Genomic DNA, 22950 nt, shown 5'->3' on the forward strand with positions numbered 1-22950 from the left:
CCTTCCTTCCTTCCTTCCTTCCTTGGTCTGCTCTGCTGGGCTGTTGTGCTTCTGTGCACCAGGATGTGCAGCTCCGTGTGCAGCCACCAGAGGCCTGCCAGACCCCCCGTGCGGCCGCGGCCATGCAAGCGGCTCTTCTGAAGCCAGTGGAGCTCGGACTGGGAACCCGACGGCGCCTGTCGTTGCCGCTCTTCCGAGAACAGGGTTTGTGTCCCTAGCAAAGCCTCGCTGGACTATTTACAGTGAGTAACCGGACACCTCCACGAAACGGAAGCATGTCGCTTGGTCCATGCAGTGAGTGTACAACACCACCCGGCAGGATTTCCATCCATCGGCATCTTTCCCTCCGACGCTCCACCCCTGGCCCGGAAGCACCGCCGAGCGCCTTCTGACGCCCTACTTCATCTGCTGGATTTGCTTCTGCAGCTCCTCCTTGTCCAGTTTCATTTTGGCTTCCAGAACCTGCCGCAGCGAGCCGATGCTCTCGTAGATGGTCGCAAACCCTAGGCAGGGAAAGACGTAAACACTGAAAAGCTTTGCCACTCTTGAAAAACAGCTGGTGATTAATGCTCAAGGCAATTCTGTTTTCAGTTTATTTTTCTTCATTAGAGTGGAACATTTTAAATCCCCTCAAAACGGCTCTATGTTTACAGGCAGCATAAATCAATTCCGAATCGAGAACAACGGAGGGACTGTGGAGCTGGTCACAGCCAGGAGATTTTCCCCCAGTACAAATTTGGGGAGTGGGCAGCTGACACACTGCCCGCAGCTCCATCTTCAGAGGGCTTCTCAGTAAGCCCGGAAGCGGGCCAAGGCATTGTGCCGGGCCACAAACGCGCCAGCATTCACCTCGGGCCGCAATCCTTACCAGCGTTCACCTCGGCTTTCACTTCCTTTATGTCCGCATTGATATCCATCTGAATCTTGCTGAGCTGGACGCTGACCCCGCCTTCAGCCCCTTTTGCCCCCGGCTCCTCCACAGCGATCTTGCGGGTGTCTTCCATCTTATCCAGCTTCCCCTGGACCTCTCGGAACTGCACCTCCAAGGCTCTGCTGTCCATTTCCTGGGGCCAGGCAAACATTTGAGACTTGTCACTGGGCTCGCTGCCTGACGGCCCCTTTTCAGGCAGAGTCCCAGGATTTCCCCCAGACAAGCCGGTGGTGACCCTCCTGCCTGGCAAAGCCAGGTAGCCCCAGGGTCTTTGAGGCAGCCAAAGAGGCTCAGTTCGGACCTAAAGGGAAACCCTGTGCAATCTTAACTGTGCGGCCACCAGTTTTCATCCATTTTATTACAGTGGCCACCTTAGAATAAGCCAGTGCTTTTTTGTAAGAAAAAGGGTGCCGGAACTCGTGAAATTATTTACCTTTCGCACGTAGTCAATCACTGCACACACCCACACATGTCAGTTGTGTAATGAAACATAGTGGTCACCACCTGCAGTAAGCACTCAGCGCACGACCACACAACCAATCACAAGCCGAGCAGCGCCATCACAACCAGTGTGAGGTACGCATGCATCGGATTCGACACACGAGCGGCCCGCATGCACCGTTTTAATGATTTTGCCGCCGACCTGCTACGCTTGACATGGACCAAACATCACATTTTCAAAAGTTACTTTTAAAACTTGGAAAATCTGTCCAAAAAAGGTGCCGAAACTCCGTTCCGGTGCATTCTATGACAAAAAAAGCACTGGAATAAGCTATATTTGCACAATGATTTTAGGACTGCAAAGCCACTTGGCCACGTGCTACATGGCAGCCAATATCCAGAGTGGTATAGACTTTCAGCCTGGCCTACCTCACAGGGTTCTGGTGAGGATAAAATGGGGGGGCAGGAAGAAGATACAAGCTGTGTTGGGTTCCTTGCAAGAAAAAAGGCAGGGTAGAAACCAACTAAGTCAGTAAAATAAATAATTATTTCTAAATAAGATGCAACAAATAAACAAGCTGGAGCTTTTTGTTAGGAGAGTGAATCTCCAAGGAGATCAGAAGTTTCTTTCTTATTTCTAAGGCACAGAGCCAGACATGTCAAGAGGGTGGTGGTCAGGTAGGAGGGACCCCCAAGGGCTGTCTAAGCAATGCTAAAAGGGCCCACCTTGCCAGACTCAGTTCTGCCTAAAATTTCCCAGGACCACACGCCAAGGCCGTGGTGCTGCGGCCAGGCATGCAAGACGCTCTGCACGGGTGCGGGAAGCGATGCACGTACGCTCTTTTCCTTGATGGCCAAGGACAGCTGCTCGATCTTCTCCAGAAACTCCTTCTCAAAGCGCTTGTGCTCCTCCTCCATCCAGGTCCGCGTGGACGCGATCTGGTTGCTGAGGTAATCGATGACGTCCTGCAGTCTGGAGGAACGGCAGGTGCTTGTGCTGAGAAACACGCCAAGCAGCCCCTCTGAAGGCACTGGCTGCAGCTGAGACCGTCCGGGGCAGCCGCAGCCGCAGCCCCAGCCCCAAACCCTCCCTGCAAGAGCAGCCTTCACCCACTGGGGCAGACGCGAGTGTTGCTGCAGCTGAGGGAGGGAGCTGGCAGGGTGCGTGTGAGAAAGGCACATATTGCTAGGCTCAGTCTGAGCAAGGAACACCCGAGGGCAGGTGTGCAGGGTCACAGAGAGAAGCACTGTCCTGCCGCAGGATCCGGCCCGGGGTCCACAGCCCAGCAGCTGTCACGACAGAGGGACCTGGGCGCCCCTTTCTGTGCACGCACACAGAATAGCCTTGAAGGGCCCCCTGCACCATGAATAGGCCTATGGGCCAAGCTGCCCGCCTAAAAGGAGGGCTTGCAGGCGAGGGGTTTTCCTCCTTTGTTTAATTCCAGGTGGGGGGATCCAGAGGGGAAAACGTATGGAGAAGCTGCGGCCCTGCCCAAGTGCCACAGTCCCCGTCTGGGTTGGGACGGTGCTTATTCACCTGGGAGTCAGAGAAGCAGGTAGCACAGTGGGCAGCCAGCTTCAGTTCTTTTGGGGGGACATGGTTTTGCAGCAAGCCTGGAGCCTGTTTTCTGGCGGCATGTTTGTGACTAGCAGTCACGGGCCCACCTGTGCTGTGGAGTCGCCTCCCACTGAGCAGCCCCTGTGAGCGAAGGCCCTCCGAGGCGGCCTGCCTTGGCCCGCCCTGCTCCGTTCTTCCTGGCGCAGGTGCGACCCATCCGTCCCCCGGCTACTCTTCCCCTTCTCTTTCTGCCTTCGACTTTCCCCGGCACGACTGCAGACGACTGCAGTTTGCAAGCTACGTCGGGCAAAAACGGGCTCCCAAAAACCTCGGGCGGCCCTGGCTGCCCTGGCCAGCACACGCGGGAGGGGTGCAGGGGGGCACCGAGCTGCGAGCCCACTCACTTCGTGTCCAGCAGGTGGAGCTGTTGGTTGCTCTCCTTGTAGGTGAGCTTCAGCTTGGCCTCCTGCTGCATGATGGACTGCTCTATCCTGCTTAACAGGTGGGAGATCTGGAAGAGAAGAGCGGTTGTTGCCCCGCTTTTGTTCACACCCAGTTTGAAGAGGGACGTCTCTCTTGCGGGAGCAGCCGCTGCTCCAATGCCAGGCCACTGCTCAGAAGGGTAGCTAGGAAGCGTTACGAGGTTCCCCCGCATTAACGCGTGAGGTGCCCCTCGCCTGAGAGCGCCTGTCCGCCAAGGGGGCAGATCCGCCCATGCAGCACTGGTTCTTGCAACAAAGCCCCGCTGCACAGCAATGTCTGCGGGGGGGGGGGGTGCGTGGTCTCCCTTGCCACCATGTGCGGGGCCAGAGGAGCTGCCCATCCATGCCCCGTGGCCCCCCGTCAGAGGTGAGAGCCCAGCTCAGGGGCCAGGGCCTGGTCACCCACCCGGCACGGACGGGAGTCCTGTCCGCTGATGACGATGATGCCCACAATTGGTGCCCACTTTGGTGCCAGGCACTCGGCTTCTGCAGCGAGGTGGGTGCAGAAGTACTTCCCCCAAAACATATACGAGTTTCCTATTTTTGTTTCCAAATACAGCCATCCCGATTACAGTTCTCCAGCTTATCAGAGGTATAAAACATCCCAGGTTGCCATATTTCCAGTTCTAAGCCTATTCCAGTGATTATCAAACAGTCTCTAGCTGTTAAAATACCGTGGAATTTTAGTTCTGCACAGCAGGAAATGCATTGCTGGGTTAGCTCTTTTCCTGCGGCCCAATATATGCTTTGGATGGTTCTTCCGGAGTAACTCCTGCTCAGCAAGACCCCCTGCAGTGTAAATTGAAAGCTTCCTGCTTACAAGTTGTGCCCTCCCTCGTTTTGCTGCCCTTTGCACATGGCAGTAACAAATCTCAGGTGAGCATTGGTAGAAACAGGCCCCCCGAGAAGCGAGAAGGGGGTATCCACATATCTGAGGGATCTTGGGGTTTGCAGAAAGGTCCCTCTTCCATGTCAACTAGGAAGAGAAAATTGGAGGGGCTGGGAAGGGGGGCAGAATCACATGGCCTTTGGAAAAAAGTCCTGCTGGCCAGTAGCCTCCCATGGCGCTGTGGGGGTGCCCCACGTTACCCACAGGCACCTGGCACCAACAGGGACTCCGACTGTGCCCCAAAACGCTCCCCTCCATAGCTGAAGCTCTCTCAGCCATTTCCAGCAGCAGATTTAGAATTTCAGCAATGTAGACTTTCAGGAGCACAACAAGGCCCACGTGAAGCATTGCCAATCCTTAAATTGCAGAGTACTCAAAAGACTGGCGCTGAAACAGGTGGGAGGGCCACATTCCTTGTATAAAATCTTGGAAGACCCCCTGCTGGAATCACGGGTCTTTTTTCCGGTCTTTTTTCCAACTCAGGGATGCCACCGCTGCTTCCAGGCAGATGCCTGGAATGTCACGGGGTGGCTTTCCCACAGTGACTACCCCCCTCCCGCCCCCAATTGCTGAGTAATGCTGGGTGGTGCATGACTTGACAGATTTCTCTGGAGTGGTCCCCCTTGTGCAAGCCCTTCTGGGCCAGGAGGGTTCCTTGGCAGGCTGGCAAATGCACACAAACGTGTGCTTCAACACCCAGAGGGGTCTGGAAAGGCAGGAGGCAAGGCCGGGATGTGGCCAGGAGATGAGGACGGGGCTTCCCAGAGGTGGCATGGGGGGAAACTGAATGCCGCTGTCCAGTCGGGACACCATCCTACGGAGGTTTACACAAAAGAAGGCCTGGGAAGGCCTGCGAACGCCTAGCTGTAGGCCTTGCTTCTGTCTACACATTCACAGGATTGTGTCTTGAGCTGCTGATCCGAAACCGCTGCATCCCACTTCAACAAACCCGGAGCAGTGAACAACATAAAGCAAGCGAGCACAACAGTTTCAAAAACAGGTTAACATTAACCGTTACTGTAAGCCACTAAAATAAGTGAAAAAGGGGAAAAATAGGAACAACCATTCCCATCATTTGACAACAGCGATTAAAACGTCTTCGAAAAAGATGCAGCCACTTATGGCCTCATAGCCTTTCCAAACAAAAGGCTTGGACCATCCTCTGGCCATCAAGGTAAATGCATCGGACCTCTTGGGCAGTGCTTTCCAGAGCTTAAGCCCAAGGTTTGGAACTGGTTTTAAACTGCTGCCAAGGTCTTGCCTTTCGCAATTCGAAAGCAAATACACCCGAAGAGGCAGCTCAGAAAGGGGTGAGAGCCACTAAGAACGCCAACAGCCTCTACCTGTATTTCTGCTTCTTTGATTTTAGATTCCAGGATCAGTTTAGTGGTCTGGTGATCTTTGCTCAGGTTCTGAAGCCTTTCGTAGGTCACCTTGTGCTCAGCAGATAGTCTGGCCAATCCAGCGTCACACCTATTCAGAAAAAACAAGCTTCGTTGGGGGTCACCAGGGACAAGGGGCAGGGAACTGGAGTGGGAGGGGCAGCTGTCCGCAGGCTTCCTATGGGTCTCTGGTGGGCCAGGATGGAAAACCGGTCCCTGGGCCAGGCAGACCCTCAGGTGCCTCCTGCATCCGCAATGCTCTTCAGGGGCTGGAGAGATGGCCCCTGCTTCAGGGATGCTGGAGAGATGGCAGGGATGCTGGAGAGATGGCCCCCGCTTCACCTGCGCACCTGGTGGGAAGGCCCCTGCAGGAGCCCATTGTCCATGCTGTTTCCTCAACAGCGAGTCAAGCTGAGAGAATGCCGTGGGGCATGTCTGCTCGGAAGCACCCCCCCATCCCACATGCAGAGGGACTTCTAGGCAAGCAGGTAGAATGCAGCAGCTTTCTACTTCTGTTTTCTGGCTGGCCTATTGTAAACCTCTGGAAAAAGTAGGTTAGCTTTGAAAGAACCATTTCTGAAGACCTTTTGTCTGTCGCATTTTGAACAGCGGACTCCTCACTGCTAAGAGAGGGCTTTTATCTTCCAGAAATGGCAACTCCTTGTCTTATTGTGCCCCTGAATGTTGCTTTGCTATTTTAAAGATGACCTCAAGGCAAGAGCCTGTGCCAAATAATGATTTGGCCTTCCCAAAAATGCCTTTTGGGTGGGTGACATGTATTTCCTGGAGCTGAAGCTTTGGCGTCTTGCGTGCCACTCGCTCTTCATGGTGTGCAGGGCTCAGGCACACACCTCTGTGTTCACACGTGCATGTACACAGATGGTGTTGGTGGTGCAACAGACTCACAGTCCTTCCTATGGCATATTTCACAGGGGAGGGGAAGACACAGAAGGGAGAGAAACCTCAGAATCAAATAGCCAGCACCATCAGCTGGATGAAAAGCCGGAAAGTGTAGAGCGGTACCAAACCTCGTAGGACACAAGAAAGCATTTGCCTCTGGGGAGAGGCCGCTCTCCAACTGCTGAATACTGGGGGCCACCATCAGAGGGTCCCCGCATTCCCTTCCAGGCCTCTCTCAGTGTAGGGGTGGGAAGCAGGTGATAGGAGAGCCCTCAGGACTGCTGGACTGATTCTGGGTGCACTAATATTAGTGCCACCTTCCCAGAAGCAAGCAGCCATGCCGAGCCCAGCAGCCAAGTCTGCCCCCCCCCGCCCCCTGCCCCCCCCCCATCTGGTGCTTGTCCAGCTTTTGCCCAGTTCTTCCCCCACCAAAATGCTTCTCCTAAACTTAGTTTTTTCTTTCCCGACATTGGGAATACAGTGGCATTCCAGTGCCAAAGGGACTAAAGTCCATGGAAAACAGCACTGATGAAGGCAGAGGTTCTTTTGAGAAATGGTGTTGGGTTGGGTACTGTTTTTATTCTATTGTTTTAATGTGTGTTGTGATGCTTTTGTTTGTCATTCTTACTCCAGCCAGGTTTCTTTTCTGACGGGAAGCTGCCCTGAGTGCCTTTTTCCTTGGCGGAAAGGTGAGGCTCAAATACAGTCAACAAAACTTGGGGAAGTGTTCCTGGCGCGAACCTTGCAAAGTCGCAACCCATGAGCACAAGCCCGGGCTGTGTGCTGCCTTCCCAGGGCCAGGGGTGGTGTGTCCATGCACCCCGGGAAGCGACTCTCCGGCTCCTGTCCTGCACGCGGGCATCTCGCTGGGGCACCCAGGTGGCCACAGTGTGAACAGAACGCTGCAGCTGACGGAGCCCGGAGCCCGCCCGATCTTCTGTGCTTGCGCGTTTGAACAGCAGCAGCACAGGCAAGGAGGACAAGCTGACTCTTAGGGCTTTGCCAGTACACAGTGTACAGAGTCATCTCAAGAAACCAACGCAAGTGTCTAAAATAAACCGCACAATTACGGCCCAGCGGTGCCTTTCGGAGGGGCAAGGGGAGGGCTGCATCTAATGTGTGGCTGAAAAGCCTGTTTTGTTCTTCCTGACAGTTCTAAGAAGTGGCGGTGAAAAAGCAGCTCGCAGTGTTATGACTTCTGCTGAAGCGCTGCATGTGTGTGTGTGTGTGTGTGTGTGCGCGCGCGCACTCCGAGAAGACATGCCGTGTGCTCTGCTGCAGGCTGGCACGGGAAGGATGCACGCCGCTCTGAAGCGCTCCGAGCCGGTGGGCGGCCGAGCAGACCTGGGGGGTCTTTGGCGCTGCTTCAAAGGCTCTACATGGGCCTGCTCCAGGCTCCTTCATGGAGGGCCACCGGTCACAAGGGCCGACCGTCTGTGTGGAGCCTCCAGCCCAGAGGAAACTCCGGGAGCGGGTGGGAGAAGGCAGTCGCCTCCCTGCCTGCAGCTCAGTTGTGGAAGAAGGGCCTCCCTGCGCAATCTAGCCAGAGCTGGGTTTTCAGGATGCTGGTGAAGGAGTGCTGCTTTGCATTCCGTGCCAGGCGGAAAGCAGCCACTCCAGGGCCCATGTGGGTTCTCTCGCGGGAAGGCTGTTTTGGAGCAGCGCTTCTCGGGGATGCTCTGTCTGCCAACGGCCTCCTCTCCCTGAACAACTCCTACTTCTCGCTGCAGCAATTGCCCAATTGCAGTTGACGAGCAAAGGGCTCTCATGCCAAAGGGGCCCCTCCCAGCCTCCCTCGCCCTCAGTGGAGGCGCATCCCCGGACAGCGGCTGCTGCACTGATTCAGTTTAGCCCGTCAGCTCGGCAGAAACCCTCACATCGCAGAGCGACACTGGCAGAGGAAGGGGCTGAAAGGCATAGAAGCTGCCGGCCAAACCAAACGGGCACCTCAGCACTTTCGTATTATCTAGTTCCTTTTGCACACAGAGGGACAACAAACCAAAAAGAAACAAAACAGAACAAAACCCTACATTGGATGGGGCAGGCTCAGCCAGACGAACTTGTTTCCGAAGTCGCAAAATGCCAAATTGTTGTTTCATTCCTGTACTGCCTCATAGCCAAAGCTAATGCACGAAATTAGTACGCCAGAGAACGGGTGGTCCCAGCGAGGGTTCCCCAGGAGCTTGGAGGTCAAGGGCAGCAGGGCAGTGGCAGGCAAGGGGGGCGCAAGGCCCCGGAAGTGAAAAGGGGGCGGTTGGGCCCTCGAGCAGCAGGACTCTGCAGAGCTCCGCCGAGCTGCCAAAACCCCCTGGTAGCCCTCCTGGGGCCCTCCCTGCCACACGGGTTCCTCTGCCTGCCCCTAGGGGGGCCACCTGGCCTCCCGTTCAGCAGGGCAGGGTGCCCCCTCCTCTTCTGGGGATGAGCCTGCTGGTCTCACACGTTCCCTTGTCTAGCAGTGTCATTTGCCCAGCAGAAGCAGGACAAATGTGCCCGACTGATGTACATATGCAGAGATCGGCCCTGATCCCCCTCTGAAAGTGCAGCCTTCTAAGGTTGTTGGCTCAGCTTCTGAAGCAGAATGCGGTGGGGGAGGCTAGAGCAGTCTCCCCCAAGCATACGGACCTTCTCAGGAGCACCCAGGTCTGTTGGAGCGACTTCTCCGCCGGTCCGTGTTGTGCCCGGCGCTGCTTGTGCCGCTGCAGGGGGTTTGCTCTGCTGGAGGGGGATGCACCGCAGCCCTCAAAGGACGAGCCATCCCCAAGAACGTACCTTGCCACGCGGCCCCGGAGGTCGCCCAGGCCAGAGAGCTGGCGCAGCTCCAGGCTCTTCAGTGTCGAATTCGTCCCATAGCTGAGGTTATCCCGGACACGAATTTGTTCCTGGAGAACCTGCATTTGAAGGACAGTGAAAGGGGTGAACCCCGCGTGGGTGTGTGCAGCTCGGAGGGCAGCAGAGCAGAAAATGGGGGGCATCTCGGTGCCCTCCTGTGCGTCTCCCCAAGCCACAGGGAGGTTCCTTGGGCCTGATCCTGCAACCCCCCCCCGCCCCCACACACACACCAGGCATGTGAAACCTTCACCATTCCGAGGGCCAAATTCGGCTTGTGGGGAGGTCTCAGGGGCTGCGCTCCCAAGGTGGGTGGGGTGGGGGGGGCAAAGGGGCAGGACCCAACTGCCAGGGGATTGTGGCTTAAAGCCCCTACGGCCGGCAGCAAGCCTCCGGAGAGCCGCTACGACCGTTGGGAGGCGGCAAACTGCACTAAGGTCGCCAGGGAGAGAATCCACGGCCAGCGGAGGGGCTGGGTCCGGCGTGGGGCCTGCTCCTCTGCCCCTCTGACATGATGGCCACTTGGGGCCCTCAGGTGTTCTTGGACTGCAGTTCCCACCAGCCATTACCACTTCCTGAGCTGGCTGAGGCTGATGGACATTGTGGTCTGGAGGGCTGACTGTCACCCAGGTCTGGATTCGACCTCTCCTCCACCTATCAGAGGCACTTAGCCGTGTTAATGAATGAAACCTCCACATGCAGAGGCAGTGTACCTCTAAATGCCATCTCTTGGGGAGATAATGGGGGCTGTTGCCTCCATGCGGCACAAAGCAAGCTGCTTGGGTCTGTTCCGGATGATGCCTGCAGCAATCGCATGGAGAAGGACCCACCCACGAGACCCCCCCCCCTCGCCCCTTTGGCACAGCTGTGTGGGGCCTGCAACCAAAGCGATTGCAAGTGAAAACCCAGGAGGTGATAATGATGCCTCTTGAAGGCTTCATTATTTAAAAAAACAAAGTGGGACATGATGTTCCTTGGTGGAGATCGTCATTCTCTCAGATCATTTACACTGCGTGTCAGTGTGTGATCCCCTGCGTGGCACCCTCAGGCAGAACTGCCGCGAATTTGTGCTAGCAATTTGTGGAGCTACCCCTTGGCGCCTCACCAGGCCCAGCCCTGGTAACTAGTGCAAGAGCCGGTGCTTTCCCTGCCTCCCACAACCCCCCTTGCCCATTCCCGGTCGCTTTCCCACATTTGACTCCAGCTTGCACGCCCCTGGCCCTCTCCTGTTCTCTGCAAAAGGCCCCTGCATGCTCTGCATGCCGCATTATCCCGGTCTGGTCCCATCTCCGGAATTTTTACAGAGGAGAGCGGCGGGGACGCTGAGCGGTCGGTCCGCCAGTTTCAGCTGCGCGGCGAGGGCGACCCCCTGACCTCGATGTCGCGGTTCAGCTGCCGGACGATGGCGGTGATGTTGCGGATGTGCTCCTCCAGCAGCTGCCGGGCCAGCCGGTCCCCGCCGCCCTTGTTCTGCATCCTGCGCAGTGTGCAGACGATGTCCTCCTTGATGCGGAAGGCGTGCTCCACCAGCGCCGCGGTGGTCTTCTCGTGGCTGAGGATGCGGTCCTCCAGCTGGTCCATGAGGCGGGCCGAGCCGAGGGGCACGGCTGTCAGAGCCTGGCTGTGCAGGGGGATATTCTGGATCCGCCTGCAGGAGGGAAGCGGCCGCAAGGTGACGAGGCTCGCATTCTGAAGCGCTCACGCGACCCACGGCACGCTTTAAAATCCCGCCTGTCTTTTGCCGCCTTTTGACTGTACGAGGGGAGCCGGACCAAGAGGCAGCCACGGTCACCACGGGGAGTTTCATGTGGCTGGACATCCATAAGACCTCGTGGCAAATGTAACTCATCCAAATGCACACATTTGATCAATGGGCAAAAAACCATTGACATTTCCCAACCGTGCATACCCACATGCCTTTTAGTCAATCAGAACAGACATCTAAAACGAAATCCACTGAAAAGCCATAAAAAAGGCACGGATCGATGCATATATTGAGAAAATGTGCATATATTTCCTTTTTTAAACAAATTAAATCCTGCAGAAACAGGACAGAAGGAACTTGACCTTCAACAACGAAGAAGCTCAGCGAGGCTGAGCATGGCCGGGCCACCCTGAATGCAGCCTATGGGGAAAAGCTGCCCCCGAGGGGAGAGTCTGTCTAAACCCAGGTCCTTCCACATGCAGGCATGCCCCCCCCATCCCTGAAAGAGCACGCATGAGAAGGGGGCACAAAGGCAAAGGGTTGGAAGCACAGCTTTCAGCCCCGGCTTCGCGCAGGCCTCGTGGTACCTTTCAGTCGGGCCGAGCGTCTGGAAGAGAGGGCTCCTCTGCGCCATTTTCTCTTTCCAGGAGTTTATGCCTGTGGGAACAGCAGGGCACCATGGACCGAAGCCTTGGGATTGTTCGTCTCTTCGCACCCTCCACAGAGAGGCACCCGGGTGGCTTTAGTCAGGCCCGGCTTGCTCCAACCTCAGCCCTAGCCACCCTGGCTGGGGATGATGGGAGCTGCACCTGCCCATCAGGAAGAGGCCGGGTGAGGGGAGGCGGGGCTGCGTGTGGGGGATTCACGCAGCCAGAATGCTCTCCACAAAGCCCGTGTTCTGCGGCTGGGCGAGGGCCAGGACGCGTGAGGGCGTGCAGCGCAGGACTGTTTCCCAGCCTCTGTTTCCCCACAGGACCAGGCATAGTCTGGCCAGGCTGGATGCCGCCTCATAAAAATCCGCTGCCTCGGCCATCCCCAACCAGGTGTCCTCCAGTGGCACTGGCCGCGTTGTTATCACTCATTCATGATCACCCTCTCCATGGCACTCACCAGCCGAAAGACACCAAGGTGACACAACTGCTGGAGAAGACAAACCCCTCCAGCAATGAAGATAAGTACATGCAAATGACATGTTCCAAAGCATCCCACTGGAGAGGTACCGCTTCACACGCTTTCCCGAGGCCTGCTGCAGTCCCCAAGCAAGCATCCCCCGCGGAGTATAACTCTCGTCCCCCCAAGGCAGGTGCGGTGCTGGCAGCCCTAGATTTCCCTGCTCTGCAGCTTGTGCTGCCTTTCCGGATGTGTCTTTCTATTCCCTCCCCAACGTGTGCCTTCTTCTCGAGCATCCGACAGACACCGGGGCCCAAAGACGCCTTGCTGGAGAAGGCTGCAGCTCCTAGCCTCCCTCGTTAGTCCCTGGCCCCACGGGAAGGCGGTGATGGGAAGGCAGGACCTCTCCGAGGCACAGTGGGCGCCCCAGGTCTGTCCGGCTCTGCACCGGAATTCCAACACAGGAATCTGCAATATAACATTAAGCCAGGTACTCCTGGCGCCCCTGCGTGGCTTTTGGGGTTCACAGAGGCAAGAACCAGGCCAGCCTATGACCAAAGGGAAGCCAGACTGGGGAGAGGGGATCGACTTGCCATGCAGGGGGGAGGACGGCCAATTGCTCTGAGGCTGATTTCGCATTCCCTGCAACCGCCAAACTCCCACTGAAATCTGGCAGGATGCACTACCGAAACTGCTTGGGAACTGCTGATTAAACTTCGTGCTGTATGGTACACAGATGGGAAGGGAACAGAGGGGTTATTTCAATGGAATTGTCAGCTTTGGGGAGGAAAAAAAAGGAAGGAAGGAAGGAAGGAGGGAGGGAGGGGGGGAAGCGGATATCCTGCACAACATCACACGGTCCTGTGTGTTAATGCTATGTGACATGTTTTGGAAGCATTGCTAAGAAAGCGGCAGTGGGGAGGGGAAGACACACCCATTCAGTGCTCCATGTGGCCCCTTGGTGGGATGTTTCAGAACAAAACTGTTTCCATGTCTACAGGAATTGCCTCTACACAAATCAGGCAAAAATGGCTGCAGCACATGGGCTTTGAGGGCCCTCCTGCCCACCTTGAGTGGTGCCCAAAGATTTGGAGATGCCTCGACATGCTAGCAGTTCCAGGGTGACATTTGGTGACAGCGTGTTGCCGGGCAAGGGCAGGTCATGTGACAGGAACGCACGGTTGGTTTGGTCCAGAGACGCGCTTGACCAGGGCCGGGGGGCCGTGGGGAGCATGAGCAAGCGCCCGGTGACTGCAGAAAACGCCCAAGGTTGGGGAGGTGAAGGAGAGGGGCCTCGCAGTGCAGAGGTCTAGAAATGATCCTTTTCATTACCTGTGAGTTGTAGCCCAATAGACCCAAAAGACCCAGGACGGCGATGGCCGGGTGTCTTGTCTTTCAGATGGATCAATCATGCGAACATGCTTTAGCGGGTTAAAATGGTGTCCCCAGTTAAATGAGAAGCACAGTAGCAAGCCATGGGCTCACTCACCACCACGACAGTCATTTGCTGTTGGGTTCTCAACCACACTCTCTTCTTGGTTAAACAACCACAGTCTGCCAGAGCAGCTGGGTTCAGACAATGCGGTAACCCACAACGGTCCTCCCAAAACCCGAGTGTGATGCCCCCATTGTCCGTGCCCAGTGCAATGACAGTTCCCTCTGCGCAGCCTTGGGGATAGGTCTGTACTCGCCTCCTGCAGCTACTGCTAGTGACAGCAAGTCACGCAATGAGGATGTAAACAAGGGACCCAAATGCCAGCGACCCCCATTATCAACCCCAGAAGCAGCATCATAGGAGCCGAGAATGTCCCCCACAATGTCAAAAGTCTTCTTCCAATGCAACCTATGCCTCCTGGCGCCGGCAAAGCACTTCCACATTCTACACAGGGCAAGCAGGCCAAGCTTTGAAGGAAACTATAATCAGAAACAAGGTTGGAATCAGTGCAGCGAAGGGCCACTAGGATGGTGGCTGGTTTGCAGGGGAAGCCGGATGAGGAGAGACGGAGGGAGCTGCCTCTTTTCAGCCTGGAGAGGGGGAGACTCAGAGGGGACCTGTTAGAGATGTACAGGTATGTGAGGGGGTGTCATTCAGATGTGGGACATGACCTTTTTTCCTCTGCAGTGAAAGGTAGGATGCGTTCCAATGGAGCAAAGCTCAGGGAAGCAAGATTTAGGGTGGATGCCAGGAAGTACTTCCCGGGGTATGGAATGGGCTTCCACAGAAGTGGTTGAAGCCCCATCGGTGAGGGTGTTTAAGGACAGGCTGGACATGCACATGGTAGGCATGTCATGAGTGGAACCGGCTGGAACCGGGGGTCAGACTAGATGGCCCAGGAGACCCTTTCTGACTCACTCTGTTTCTAAAGCTGACACCAGAAAGGGCAGCCTTCAGGGAGCGAGGAAGGGCACTTCGGCCTCCCCTGCCTCCCACTGACATTTAGGTGGCCTTTCTTGGACAAAGGAGCGTCGAAGTCACAGATCCATGTGAAGTCGCTGAAGTAAAGCTCATTGAGAGGTTCAGCTAATGTCCCTAAATATCATATAACTTGTGTTAAACCAGCCAGAAACATTTTATGAATGGGCATTGTTAAGATAATGATCACTCTGTATGTTTTGTATCTCAAGTTTGCTTTGTCTTGACTGTTTACAGTCCCAAGAAGGGGGCATATAAATCTGGTACTCCCATAGAAATGTTTTTACCCATCTGCAAAATTATACAAATTTAAGTTATCACACTTTCTTCAGACTAATTCCCCACACCCATGAGCATTAACATTCAAAGTTTCGGAAGCCACCCTGTTGGTTCAATTGCAGAATCAAAAGGCTAAATAGAAATATTTTAATAAATATGTAAGATGCTCTTGGAGTTTCACTTTTGCTTTGCACGTGATGCTAACCCAGGGTTTATTTAACCCATGCCCTACCAGCATTCGTCTGGCAGATGACCAAATACATGGTGGTTTGCTTGTTCAGTCTTGTGCTACCTTCTCCCCCCTTCACCTGCTCTGCTTCTGTATCAAAAACGCCATTGTGACATGGTACCATTGGCATACATAGTCACTTAAAAAAAGCACACCATCTTTGCCTCCTGCCTCCATAGCCTGGTAAAACAACCCATGAATAACCTAAGTCTGGGTTATACAATGAAACCACCTGTGGCTTAAACACCTTGGAATTCTCAACCCAACAACTGATGTGGTTAACAAACCATCGCTTGTTATTCATGTATTACAACAATCCATAACTCACCATGAGTTGGCATTCCATGAGATCCAGGCACTAGTGAAAAGGTGAGAAGGAGCACCTGTAGGCACACCTGGGTACCCACACAGGGCAGGTGGGGCTGGTGGGTCTGTCTGCGAGGGCTTGGGGGGCTCAGGGCAGTGACAGACGGGTTGGGGCGCCATCAGTGATGGCCACACAGGCCCCGAAGGGGCCCGAAGGCCAGCCAAAGCCCAAGGGGAGTGAAAGCACCGGGCAAGCCATTTCGTTTCCTCAGCAAAGGTTCAGTTCCAGTGCTGAGGGTGATAACGAGGCGGAAGGCGCTCCCCCAGGGCATAGCAGGGACCCCTCTTGGTTCTGGAGAGCAAGCCAAGCAGGCGCGGTGGCTGCTGCTCACCTGGGCAGCGAGTTGGCCATCCATCCCAGCCGGTGCTTGCAGCTCGCCGTTGGGGCTACAGGCGGACCTGAGCTGGGAAGAAGCGTCCTCCGGATCGCCCTGGAAGGAGCGGCTCTTGCGCACCCATCGCCCCACTTCCCACTGGGGTGTTCCCATATTAATGTGTGGGGGTGGGAAACAGGTGCTGCTCAGACTTCCCTCCACAGCCCCCAAACCAAGGGGTAGCCCCGATCATTTCCTAGCATATCCCAGTCAGAAAAGCCCCCTTGCATCTCTGCGCACCCGTCCACGGCAAATAGCTGAACAGCAAACACACGGAGCTTCGTTTAAGCCACTCATCCAAAGGGGCTCCCCGTTTGCAGCCCCCGCTCCCCATCCCCTGTCTTCCCGCTGTGCGCACACACAGGCATGAGGGCGCGCGCGGGCCACCCCCGAAACGCGCTCCCCTGGCTCGGCGGCTTTCCTCTTGGAGAGCGCATTCCCCACCCTCCCCTCCCCTCCCCATTTTACCCCCCACTCCCAGCATGCCAGGGCCCTTGGACCTCCCCTCCCCCCCGCCTGGGGGGGGCAATAATGCAGTCCACTCACAACACCACATGCCACGGCAGCGCCCGGGCTCCGGGGACAGCGCTCAGCCCGGCCGGCTCCCAACGCTGGAGCGCGTGTGTGCGCCGGAGCCGGAGCCGGCGCCGTCGGGAGCACGTCGCGGGGGCACGGGGCGGCATGCTGCCCCCCCGGAGGGTTCCCCCCGCCCCCCCCCCCCGCCCCCCCCCCCCCCCCGGATGCGCCGAGCAGGCTTGACGGCGACTCACCTGCAAACACGGGGGTGGTTCGAAGGGATGCCGACCAAAATAGCTTGCCGACGGCGCCGCCACGCGCCCGGCACGCTCACGCACGGCTGAAGGGGGCCGGGGCCGGGGCCGGGGCCGGGGCCGGGGCCGGGGCACACACACGGCAGCCGCGCCTCCAGCCCCCGCGCCTGGCCGCGGGGAGGAGGCGGCTGCCCGCAGCCCTCCCGAAGTCACATGCCCGGCGGCCCCCCGGCTGCCCCCGCGCCCGCCCTGGCGTCTCCGGCCTCGGCCGCTGCGCCGCGATGCTGCCCGGGGCCTCGCCCGGCTGCCTTGCCTTCCCGTGCAGCCGCCGCGACGCGGAACCCTCGCCGCGCCTCTGCGGGCCTCGCGCCACCAGGCTGGGGGGATGAAAGCAGAGCAGCTGCGGAGTTGTTGCCAGGACGCTGTCGCCATAGCAACGAGCATCTCAGCCTCCGCAAGCGAGGCCCTCCGCAAGAGAGGGAGAGCGAAGGGGGCTCATTGATAGGGAGCAAAATATTCCTCACGAGCAAGACCGCTCCCCTTCGAAGAGGCCTCACCCCACCGTTATTTCTCAGTAGGGTCAGCTTCTTGCAGAAGGTCGGCCAGGAGAAGGACGGGCATGTTTCCGACCACAAATCGCCCGCTGCAAGACGGATTCTAACCAAGCACAGTGCCAAGAGAGAGCGCTCTGGATTCCCCTCACTAAGCCTTCCATGCGCGCTGCAGGAGTCTTGCAGAAAATGTGTCTGTGCACCTGAAAGGCCAGGTACGAGCTCCGCCTGCTGACCATCTGGCCTCAGGCTGAAGCGGCAGGCCTGGCGGACAGTGTCAGGCCGGCCTTGCTGCAATGCCAGCCTCCGTTTTCCACCGGGACAAGCACACTTCCCTGCCACGCAGGCGTCCCCCAAAGGCTCTCGCAGCACCCTCTCCACAAAATCGGAGAGGGCGCTGCTCCAGGGAGACGGGAGGGAGGATGCCGGGCACCAGCCAGGACCGCTGCTGTGAGCGGAAGTGCAGAGCATGCGCCAGCGGGAAGCTCTCCCGCGCCCGCCCTGCTGAATTGCCCCTGAGCGGCACATGCAGTGCGCCGCGTTACCCTCCTGGCAGGGACACGGGTGTTGACCCACCACCTCTGGCACCTACCCAGGCAGATTGTCTGTGTGCACAAAGGGGGCCGGTGGACAGCATGCTCATGTCCTGATGCAAACCAAACACTTCTCTGCAGTCGGTTCGTGTGCTTCTTGCTGCCGCCGTTTAACAGCAGTCCCCTGCAAAACTCAAGTCTGGGCCAAGGGTCACCCTCAGAGTAAACTATTTGGATCTGACTGGGGTTACGGAGGAGGATTCCCAGAACAACTTTTTCTTGGCAGGTTGATGAGATGAATGTTGTTCCAGGATATTCAAGAGCAGGGAAGGCAAAACGGGACCCTACAATACACCAAAAGCCATACCTGGAGCAAAAGGCTCCAGATGCCACTGCTGGGGACCAGCGTTCCCAGCATCCCTGCTCTGTCCTCTTTGCCTTACACCAGGGGCAGCACCTGAGAGCGGAACTCTGCATCCTGGGGAAGAAAATGGACCTTGCAGGGATGCCCCTGCCACTTGCATCCCCAGAGGCATCTCCAGGTAAGGCTAGAAAAGCTGCCGCTGCCAGTCAGTGTTGGCAGTCCTGGACTAGACATACCAGGAGACTGACAGTTGCTGGGATGGGGAAAGGGTGTGGCTGGGTATCCGTAACTGAGCCAGTATGTGGGAGGTGGGGGAGAGAAGAACTGCCTAGGCCAGGAGGCCCCGACACGGCACCCAGGAGCAGCCACACAGCTTGTGCCGAGTCCCCTTGAAACACGCAGCAGTGCCAAAGGAGCTGGAACTTGCTGGACCTACAGGGTTCCCTCCCCTCAAGGCACCCTTGATCAGCTGACTGCTGACCTAGAGGCTGCCAACGGACTAAGGCGCCCCTCTGTCTTCAGGCAGGGGTTAACCAACGTGGGAAAATGTCCTGCCAGATCGTGACAGATCCACTTATCCCTGATGTGACAAGCCAACCCCTCCAGGAACAGAGCCGCTACTTGCTCCCAGGCCTGAAGCAGACAGGCGAAAGGTGCCGGTTCCATCCAAGGCAGACTCTGACCCCCATTGGTCAGCAGATCTGCCCGTTGCCTTCTTGAACGCCACTCAGGAGACAGGATAGTTCCCCAACAGAGGGCTGGATTGGAGCAGCTCTGGCTGGCCCCCTGGCCACACTCCCTTGCAAGAAACTCTGCACACAGCGAGTGCTGACCTGCTCCACCGGGAAGTCTTCCTGTCACGACAAAAGGTGTGGCTCACACTGGGAAAACAGCAACGCCTTACCCAAACTTCTCTGGAAGTGCCACAAGAAAAGAGTGGGCTGGTCTCTTTCAGGAAGCACACATTTGAGGTGGGCGGCCTGAGCTGCCGAAGCAGAGCCCAGCGGCCATCCGCGGACGCGGCAGTTCCGAGCAATTCAGCCCGGCCCTGCAGCTCTGACGCCCGCAGGTGCTCCAGCTCGCCCGGCTCAGGAGGCAGTGACCCGTCAGGCTCCATCAGGAAATCCACCACCTGTCCTGGCAGCAGCCCAGAATAAGGGGCCGACAGGGCTGGGTCACAAAGGTTGGGGCCAGGTTTCAGCACCTTGGCCAGCGACCCCCGCACCGGCAGAGTCCAGGAGCGACCAGCAAGCGTTGGGATTTATAGTGGGGACAGGAGAGTCTTTCTGGAAGCCCTGCCCCACTCAGGTGCACCTGCTGGCTTTTAAAGGGCCAGCAGCCTCCTAAACTTTGCTTCCTCGAAGCAGCGCTTGCCTGTAGGGATGGGCTGTTTTTAGGGAAGAAAGGCCAGAGAAGAGTGGGGCCAGTTGGGGACTGCTCCCTGGGGTCCTCCTAGTCACCAGCTGGGGATGCCGACTGGGGTACTGGCACCTCCAGGGATCTGTGTGGAAAGACACGGGGGGCAGGAACGGGTCCTGATGCCTCCAGGGTCGCCCTCACGGAGGCCTCTGCCTCTGAGGAGTGCCGGTCCTGGGCCCGACAGCCGCTTGCCTCCACTCCCAGCCTCCCTCCCTGTGCCCAGCAGCCATTGTCTGACCCGCTGCATCCTCCGAGGGAGCCATTTCAGGGCGGCACCCGGGGCAGTTCCCCACATTCCCAGATGGGCTGCATGTCCCAAAAGTCGGGGGCCGCCGGCTCGTCCGTTCGGCTTCCCAGCAATTACGGATGATGCCCACGCGGGGGCACTGTTGTCCGCACCAGCGCGGAAGGCTGGGCGACGCAGCTTTAGCTGGCCTCCGATCTGCGTGTGGATGCGCACTTACTGATTTGAGGGTTTAGAGAGGGGCAGGTGAGGGGAAGCACCCCACTCCAGCTCAGTGAGGAAGACTGGAAATGATCGAAGCAAGCTCTTCGGTTAACCCTTGTTCCCACACGCAGCCGAGTCTGCCCTCGGCTTCCTGTGCAGTCTCCCACGTTTTTCTGTCAAATTGTAATCACCTTGGGGGCAGGGACCTGCCTTGTCTTATTTTAGCTTGGTAGCCATTTCAGTCACCACGTCCGCCAGCCTTCAGTGTCCCAGGAGCAGAGCCAAAACGTAGCAGAGAATGGCCAGTGCGCTCCTGGAGGGGCAACCCTGGGGTAGTTTGGGGGCATGTGGGGTAGATAAACAGAGATCGAGCTAATTTCGGCTGGGCTGAGCGCGCCTCTGCCCCGCGCCGGCCTTAGCTGAAGCTGACACGGCGGGGGCACGGCACTGCCCTTCCTTTCCCTCTGCTCAGACCCGGGCGGGTCATCGCGCGAAGCGGCGTGGCGAGAGATGCAGCGGAGATGCGTGGAGCGGCTCCGCACGGGGGGTGGGCACGGAAGGAATCCCCGTCCAGCGAGGTGGGCGGCAGGCGACCGCCCAGAGGACCGAGCTCGGCCAAGCGGCGCCCGTCGCCGGCCCGCCCTGCCTCGCAGGGCTGCTCTGCGGATCACGCGAGAAGGAGCAGGACAGCGACGCGGCCCCGACGGGTCGTGGGGCTCCCTGGGGAGCAGCCGCCAGCCCCTCCCAGGCCAGTGCGCGGCGGTCGCGCCACAGGGGCGCGCAGGGCGGCGAGGCGCTGCGCTGCGCTGCGCTGCGCTGCGCTGCGCCCTGCCTGCCTGCCTCTGCCGGCGCGGCCTCCGGGGGGCGCCCCTCCGGGAGGAGCCAGCGAGCGGGCAGGGCGGGCTTGTGGCGCGCCGGCCTGGCCCTGGATGGGCGGCCGCGAGGGGCGGCTCCGAGGACGCGGGCGGAGCGCAGAGCCGGGCGGCGCCGCCCCCTGGCCCGGCCCGGCCCGCCTCGCCTCGCCTCGCCTCGCCTGCGGCCGGGCTGCCAAGTTCCCAAACGACGAGGACGCGGCGGCGGCGGCGGCGGCCACAAGCCCCGGCTCCGGCTCCCTGCATGGCGCGGAAGCCTCGCCGAGCCCTCCGTCGAGCTTGGGCCGGAGCGCCCTGAACGCCGCGCCCGGGAGGGGATCGCCCGGCGCCCCAGCCATGGTGAGTGCGGCCGCCGCGCCCCCGACGGCCTGCGCAGCGCCGTGCTGTTGGGCGCGAAGGCGCGCGGAGCCGCCGGGCCGTGAAAGCCCCCGCCTGGTGCCGGCGGCGCGGAGGCGGAGGCGCTCTGTGTACGCTCGGGAGAGCGGTGCTCCTGCCGCTTCGGCGATGCTGCGGCGCAGCTTGGCCCCTCGCCGCCGCCGCTCCCCTTTCCAAAAGTTTCTGAAGGCTGCAGTTCTAGGCGCGCGTGCTGGAAAGGGTGCCCCCCCCGTACCCTCGAGGGGGCTTACTCCTGAGTTATCCGTCTGTCTGTCCCGCGGTCCTGGATGCAGTGGTCTTTGGCAAACGGGAGCTTGACGGTTGTTGAGTAGGGCACTGCGCAGAGTGCCACAGGCCAGGTAAAAGTTTGTCTGCAGGTCTCTGCCCGCAAGAAACTTGCGGAGGAAAATCAGTAGGCTCCTTAAGATTTGCCCTCGAGGCTTTGCGCTCTAGCCCCGGCTCGCCTCCTGCTGACCCAGTTAATTGGCCTACTAAATTCCGCTGGATCCTCACTCTGTGATCTGCCAGGAGTCACAGATGCTCATCGCATGTTCTGGGGCTGGGATGGCTGGGTGTTTGGGCTCTGCGAATTTCCAGGCAGGTCTAGCTTGCATGCGAGGATCTGGAGAGAAGCGTTTCCACTCTGGTTACTCACGCTGCAACGGCTTTAGCAGATGTCCCGGGCCTCTGCCAGAAACCGGGGCTTGCACATGTGCCCAGCTCAGCTGGCCCTGGACCTCTCGGGCTGCCCTGGGCTGCAGATGGGCCACCGAGTGGCTTTTGGGTACCGAATGGGAGGCGCCCCAGCCTGGCCCAGGAGACGGTTGCCCACACAAGCGCTGTTGCTCGTCCTGGTGATTTTGGTGGCGATTGTGCAGGAGAATTCCCCAGTGGATCGTGCGCTGTGCCAGGGATGGGTTGGCGGGGGGATGATCGGCTTTTCCACAGCATGCACTTGACGGCCTTGACGGCCTTTTCTTTACCTTCCAGCATTGCTAGTACAGTATTTCCACGTGGAATGCCCAGATCTTCTGGTCTTGGTCTCCTCTAATGCAACTTTTGTGTGTGTGTGTGGGGGGGGGTGGGGGGCGCGTGCTCTAAAAGGCACGGACTATTTTACTGGTTTGTAAAGCCTATGAGATGATTTGGTGCTCCCAGACCGCAGGCTGGCAAACAGCTTCTGGGTTCCTGATGGCCACCCACTGGGGGAAGGGATACCTTTCTCAGCCTTTCCCTTAGCCAAGTGATGATGTTTGCTGTTTTTGCACACTTGGTGGAACAGGCTGTCTTTTGCTTTTCCTCCCACCTCTGAGCGGGTGCCAGTGCCTCAGGCGGAGAAGTCCCTCTCTTCCAGGATAGCTGGAGGCGTCACACGAAGTTGGTGGAAGGCAGGCAGTTCGGCTCATGAGCTGGATGCGATCACCTGGAGGAGTTCGTTTGCCTGCCACATGAAAGCAAAAGGCTGAGGGTGCCTTTGGCTGCTGCTGGCGGAACAGGCAGAGTTCCTGCATGCGTCCAAACCCAACAGAGAGCTTGCCTGGTGCCTCGGCGTCGTCGGCATCGTCGCCCAGTGAGAGCCGGGCTGTCTCTGTCTGAAGCGAGAGCGGAAGACGCGCAACCATAGAAGGATAGAAGGTGTTCTGTCTCAGGCTACTTTGGCGTCCTTGTTTATGTCTTTTTTTTCTGGCACCGGGAAAAGTAAACACCTCCTTCACCAAAGAGTTGAGTCAGCT

At 58.1% G+C, this 22950-nt stretch overlaps 2 protein-coding genes across 3 annotated transcripts in view; one reads left to right on the forward strand and one right to left on the reverse strand.

Annotated features, from left to right (window-relative positions):
* Positions 1 to 396: 396 nt before the first annotated feature.
* Positions 397 to 21180, reverse strand: FAM81A (family with sequence similarity 81 member A). Its single transcript, XM_044438536.1, has 13 exons — positions 21004 to 21180; positions 19008 to 19307; positions 18183 to 18217; positions 17410 to 17654; positions 13293 to 13475; positions 11702 to 11771; positions 10784 to 11057; positions 9353 to 9471; positions 5645 to 5774; positions 3335 to 3441; positions 2210 to 2345; positions 869 to 1064; positions 397 to 503 (listed from the first exon to the last, which is right to left on the reverse strand). The coding sequence occupies exons 1-13, from the start codon at positions 21178 to 21180 to the stop codon at positions 397 to 399; spliced, it is 2079 nt and encodes a 692-aa protein (XP_044294471.1).
* MYO1E (myosin IE) overlaps positions 21083 to 22950 on the forward strand; it is a 63878-nt gene continuing 62010 nt past the window's right edge. For both annotated transcript variants that reach the window (XR_006415537.1, XM_044438595.1), the window contains exon 1: positions 21083 to 21181. Coding sequence is in view for 1 of the 2 variants with exons in the window: in XM_044438595.1 (XP_044294530.1) it covers positions 21179 to 21181 (3 nt within the window). In the remaining variant the exon portion in view is untranslated. The remainder of the gene's footprint in view (positions 21182 to 22950) is intronic.

This window comes from Varanus komodoensis, unplaced genomic scaffold, assembly GCF_004798865.1.
Source record: "Varanus komodoensis strain SLA01 unplaced genomic scaffold, ASM479886v1 scaffold33, whole genome shotgun sequence".
NCBI lineage: Eukaryota > Metazoa > Chordata > Lepidosauria > Squamata > Varanidae > Varanus > Varanus komodoensis.